Here is a 6000-nt window from a genome sequence, read left to right as displayed (position 1 = left end):
AAACATGGGTTAAAAAGTTACTTTCTTCTTTGTTGTAAGAGTAAATGGCCACAATATTAGCGCCTGCCAGAGTCAGTTAGGGAGCCCTCTGGGAGTGGTGGTTGGGAATGGTGGTGATGGAGACCGGTAACAGAGCTCTTGCAGATTGTTTTCATGCAGAAACTCAGGCCCAGAAGTGCCAGATATTTTTAAAATATAGACACATCTTTTAACGTTGGCAACGAATTAAAACTTAAAACGTACTCTTGTCAGCCAGCCAAAACCCTCCTTTTGGGTTGTATCAACTTTTTGGCTGCTAGTCTGTAATCGCCGCTTTAGGAACTGATCTAAACCAAAGTGAGGAGTTTTTGAACTACTTTGGGCTCAAAGGGCTGTGGAGTGGTGATGAAATGTGAAAATCTTATTACAGAAACTCTAGAAAATGCAAATTAAACCACTGTGAGAGACAGAGCTTCCACCAGTGGTTGCTGGGGTTAGGCAGAAAGGAGGGATTCCCAGGGGGCATGTGGAAACTTCTAGAGGTGATGGACGTGTTCACTCTTGACTGTGGTAATGGTTTCATGGATGAAAATATGTCAACACTTAACAAGTTGTTCATTTTAAATATGTGCCATTTACTGTACGTCAATTATATTTCAATAAAGCTGATTTCAAAAATTCTTCATAGCAGAAGCAGGCTGTAACAATTCTTAATTCCACTGTTAGGTCAAAAGTGCAAGCACCCTCACTTCATTGACTTCCAAAAAATCCAGTCTAGGATCACTCCAAAGAACACGATTTAGAACTCTGCAACAGGTTTTTATTTTTGCTTTATATCTATTACAGTGTTTGAAACCTAAAGAAATACATTTTCTCTTCAAATTTGGATGTGTATATAAATATCATTTGTCTGGACTCAGCACACTCAATGCCATGGTTTCTTGGCCTGTATCTGCTCTGAAATCATCAAGCTTTGTCTGTCTACCCAGGGGCCCTGAGAACATGGAAAACAATAGCCAGAGTTTATAGTTCTTAAAAGCAAATAAATTTGGAAAGAAAAACTAGTGAGGGAAAAGGTTTGATTCACCTTCCTAGGGTCTATAGCTGGGAACCCAAGCTGTTTTTGAGGGACATCTGGTCTGTCTTGGGTAACTGGGACCTCATACCCCCTTTGCTTCTTTAGTGGTTCAATCAAAGGCAATTCCCACAAATCTGGCTAAAAGAGCCAATACCCAACTCCAGGGCCTGAGGATTGTCGCTATGGCAGAGTTTTCTCTTCCCAAACCCAGAGGCCGAACATCTGACCTACATAGGGGAGCAGGGCTAGAGTTTAGCGGAGGGGTTCAGCAATGTGCTAATGTGGACATCAGCAGTCAGGCTGGCCCAGTAGTAGTGAGGTGCGCCCAAATGCACTGAAGACCTTTATGACACACTACACAAACCTTTCTCCTGGGATGTTCTGGGCCCCACATTTAATGGTGCCTCTTCTCACAGCCAGGTTTGATTCTGCATGTAGCCCAGGCCTGATACAAAATGCCCTCAGAGGAAAACAGCTTTAATTAACAGACTTACTTGGTTTGTACTGACCTCAAAATTCTTCCCTTACCATGGTCTTCATCTGGGAACAGCCAATGGGATGACTGAATCCTTTATGAAGGCCTTGGCCAAAGAGCAGCTATTGCCTACCACATGGATCCCTGCAGGGCCAAATTCTCAGCTTGTTGGCTTAACAAAAAAAATACAAAAGTTAAGACAGAAAAAACACTGGACAAGATTGGTCTAAAATGTGCAATCCTAAAACGGCTATGGAAAAAACCTACTCTGAGCAATTTCTCAGTCTCACGTGCACTTATTTCTAGGATAGTCCTACCTGGAAGATGTTGCTACTGGTTGTGAGGCTTTCCTATGGTTCAGTGCACTGAGCCTTGCACCCTTCCCCAGCCTGCCAGGGAGGCAGACAGGCACACACAATCCTGAGGTCCCCAGCCAGCCTCTTCTCTCTATGGGTCCCTGTAGTGCCTGCGAGGACCTGGAGAATCTGGCTCCTTGCCTTCAATTGAGAATCCAGAAGCCAAGACCACAGATGAATCTACTGAGGAATATTCAAGATGATGGATACCAAGCTGAGTGAGTCTTGGGGAGAAGAGACATGGCCTGAACAAATAAGCTGAGGCCTTCAAAGAAGGGCATGTGGGAGGAGGAGGGAAGTATTGCTAGGCGTTCATCTCCTTCCCTTCTATTTTGCTGGAAATGGATAATTGTACAGTGTAGGGGGAGGGCAGGCAGACATGAGAAAATTGAAATCTAGTTCATTCTGCTAGAGTTTTCATATTAAACTGGTTTGGCTTAAGAGAAAATGAAGGTCAGTGCCTGAGAGCCTTCTTTTGCTCTTCCTTAAGTGTGGTAGCAGCTATAATCTGTGCAGTTCAGCTCTAAATAGGGCTCTTGGAAAGAGGCTTCCAGGGAAAAGAAAACAGGAGTAGATCTAAAGGTTCTAGGTAAGGAGGAACACAAAGGGTCCCTGAAAGCTGAAGTCATCAACACCTGTTACTTGGGTCTTTTGTACCCACTGCCTCAAGTAACTAGGCTGGCCAGGTGAGGGTGGAACCTATGTGGTTCTAACAGAAGGTTGCAGTCAATACCATGGCCAGTCAGTCAGCGGGGATAGCTCAGAACTGAAGGCAGGCTTCTAAGACCAGAGAGCCTGTTAATACTAGAGAAGATGACATGGGGGTGGGATGCCCAGAAGGGCTGGCAATAAAGAATAGCTGGCACTGTTCAAAACAGTATTTGAACACTTTAGCTAAGAAAAAGGCTCCTTGTCCCCTTAATCCACACCTAAGTATCTCCAACCCACCAGAAATCTTAAAATGGACATAGCTATGTGCCGAAGTATTAAGATTCCAAACACAAGTCTTCTCAGGCTACTCCCTACAGCAGGTTGGGGAGCCCCTCCATCCCTGTAACATCCATTCAGAAATCTGTCAGAAAGCTCTGACTTCACCTAGGCCAGGGTCTGGAGTCCAGATGGGGACTGCCCACGAAGAGTGGCTGTCAAGCCTGGGCTAAAAAGAAATATTTTGCTTCCCAAGATGGCCAAAGGAGAGGAGGAGACACAAAAGATGATGTTACTGCCTCTGTGGGCTGGAAGAACTTCACCTGTTGACTGAAAAGGGGGTCTGAGGAATACAATGGGAAAGCACGGTCTGAGGAAGACACTAACAAAGGAAAGCTCCTAGAGGCCATGTTTATCTGAAGAGAAATTTGTCCTCGTGCCCTGGGAGACTTCAGCCTTCGGAGTCCTTGTAGAAAACAGGGTTCGAGCAGTAGCCCATGATCAATAGAGTCTTCTCTTTGGTGCATGGCCCAGATCTGAAGCAGAAGTAGATTTGGGAGGAACAGCTGGGGAAGGCAGGATGTGTATGTCTCACAATAAGAATTTGGCCCCAATGTCAGGGACTTAATTATTGCTAGAGATGTACAAAGTAGATCTTACTAAAATAAAATGCTCTGCCCTTTGGACAAGGACAAGGGGTGGGGGGTGGCTTTCTTCTGAACTGTAGGAAAATGGTTTTGTAATGGAGTCGGCAGGCCAAGCGAAGAGGGTCCTGCGCCTTGCCTACCTGGGAGAGTGGGGTTGGTAGTTATCATGGCCAACCTGCAGAGCAGCATCTGACTCACTTAGGCGGTACAGCACTGGTGTCACTTTTCAGTGATAGCCACCAGTCCCAACCACCTTTCTCAGAAAATGCCTCTGGAGTTGGATCTCAACACTGGCAAGAGAGGGCAAATTCAAGACCAGTGGCCAAAAACAACTGAACGTTTTATCTGTAAGCAGAGTGGCATGGATTTCACCTGAGCCAGAGGGGGTTTGTGTAGCAATGGGAGCAAGAATGGCATTGTTTCTGGGGAAGGGAAAATACAGTTTGGAGCAGGGCACCTCTGCCTGACCTCTGTGGGGAAGCAGGGACAGAGAGATTGTGCCTTCAGCTCCACCACTGGCCTACACTTAGCCAACAACTTCCTCCACCCCACCCCCAACACCTGGGCTTTACTATCACATGTAATCCATTGAAGCACACAGGCAAGCCATTGAGGCACTGCAGTAGCTCTACTCAAAGGGGAAAGAAAAGGCATTAGGATTATATTTGTCACAGGAAGGGTAAAATCCAAACCATGTACAAGGATCCCAATCAGGGAAGACATCAATCACTCTCAAAAAAAGTCCTGAGGCTGCTAAATTTCTCAGATAGGAGACGGCAGCCACCTGTGATAACTTATGTGGACAAGGGCGTTTGAGACTGAATCTGAGGAGGCAGACTGCTTTCTGGGTTTCCTGATGTAAGCAGGATGCTCAGTGGTAAGGACTAGAGTGGTAGACTTCACCGGGCCCCGGGGCCATCCTTGCTCCCTCCATTCAGGTACTAGGACAATCAGACCAGGCTGCCCTGCTATATAAAGGTTCCAGAGCTAAGGGTTGGTCCCTGGTGATGGCCCGGAACCCAAGCAGAGAGGAGGATCAAGGTCAGGCTTCCTGAGCAAAAGAGCTTCCACATCTCTTTTTGGTTTTCCTCACAGTATCCTACTCACAGAAATTACAGAGACAGTTCTTCCTCATGAGACCAATTAAGGTTGACCTACGTAATATATAGAATATAAAAAAATACAGAACTTTTTGACATTCTCTCCTTTGGAAGTAAAATATACATGATCCAACTACGGAAGAGGAAGAAGAAGAAAGGCCAAAGGCAGGGATCCACTGGCTATCCCAATACATGACACTCTCACTCCAACCTCCTCTGCAACTTATGGGTCACCAGAGCAAGGACTTTCTCCTCAGGAGAAAGGAAGGACCACAGCCCTCTGTCACGTGCTTAGGAGAAAATACAGCTACCTCAGAGGTTCATCTCAACTCTGAGGGGAATTTTCAAGTAAACAAATGAAGTTGGGTCGCACCATTGGAAGGTGGGTAGGAAACATGGGATCAGTAGCGACACATGGGAAGCCCCGTCTGAAGGCCTGTGTTCCTCTCCCCTCACTCCCACTGGTGTACGTGCCCCAGGAGAGTGAAGGGTATCTCCCAAACTAAAGAGGTCTGGGCAAGGGGTTAAAGGGAGGGAGGGGCCTTTGTCTCATGGTGACCTCCCCCTCAGTCTCTAGTCCCAGACAATGCTGGCAGCTGGGATTCCTAAAACCAGGAACTCATGGCTCTGGGAAAGAGCAATCGTAATACAAGAAAAATGTGCAAAAGAAAAAAAAATTAAATAACGCAATCCAAGCATACAAGATTAATATTCTGTCCGAGCAAGAACACTTTGTTTTGGATTTCTCCCCTCCCCTCCCACCCCTGACGTGTGGAATATTCCATCTGCTCAAGTACCCAAGATAAGAGTTACAGAGATCAGGGCAGAGGACTGGGAAGGATGAAGGAAGATAAAACGGAAGGAAGTCACCACTAAAGAAAAAAAATAAAAATAAAAAAGGTGCAAAATTGATTACCTCAGTCCTCCTTTGTCTACCCCTGGGCTCCTGGGTTAAAGACATATGTGCAGCCAAAATCTAGTGTAAGGAAGAAAAACCCAACACGTCCCCTTCTTGTCACAAAACCCAAATGTGAGCCTCAGATGGTTCTGTCTGTCCAGAGGGTGCTCCCTCCAGGGAAGGGGGCGGAGCAGGTCAAGAGCACAGTTTCCAGGGCAGCAGAGGTGTGTGGTGGCTGATGGTGGGGGGGCTGGTTTCCCGCCCACCAGAGGGCTGCTTTTCCGCTGGTTGGTGGTGCTTCCCATCCCCTCCCCTCCCCGGAGGCAGACATTATAGCTGGAAGCCCTCCATGGGGGCCTCAGGCTGCTGGAAGATAAACTGCTGTTGCGTTTCATCCACTTGGGGAGCCAGGCTGCTATCATCATCTTCTACGCCAAAGTAGTGCTCAATGAGGTCAAAGGCCTTCTGGTAGATCTCCTGGTTCTCATGGCTCTGGAGAAACTCAATTTTATCCAAGCCTATGGTGGCAAGAAGAAAGGA

The 6000-nt window shown here is 46.7% G+C and overlaps 1 protein-coding gene across 2 annotated transcripts in view; it reads right to left on the bottom strand.

The window, feature by feature from the left end:
• Positions 1 to 783: 783 nt before the first annotated feature.
• KPNA6 (karyopherin subunit alpha 6) overlaps positions 784 to 6000 on the bottom strand; it is a 51185-nt gene continuing 45968 nt past the window's right edge. For both annotated transcript variants that reach the window (XM_082611893.1, XM_082611894.1), the window contains exon 14: positions 784 to 5978. In XM_082611893.1, the coding sequence (XP_082468019.1) occupies positions 5791 to 5978 (188 nt within the window). In that variant the 3' untranslated portion in view covers positions 784 to 5790. The remainder of the gene's footprint in view (positions 5979 to 6000) is intronic.

Source organism: Mesoplodon mirus, assembly GCF_964341445.2.
Source record: "Mesoplodon mirus genome assembly, chromosome: 3".
In the NCBI taxonomy this organism is placed as follows: Eukaryota; Metazoa; Chordata; class Mammalia; order Artiodactyla; family Ziphiidae; genus Mesoplodon; species Mesoplodon mirus.
This window is presented reverse-complemented; position numbering and strand designations above follow the sequence as displayed.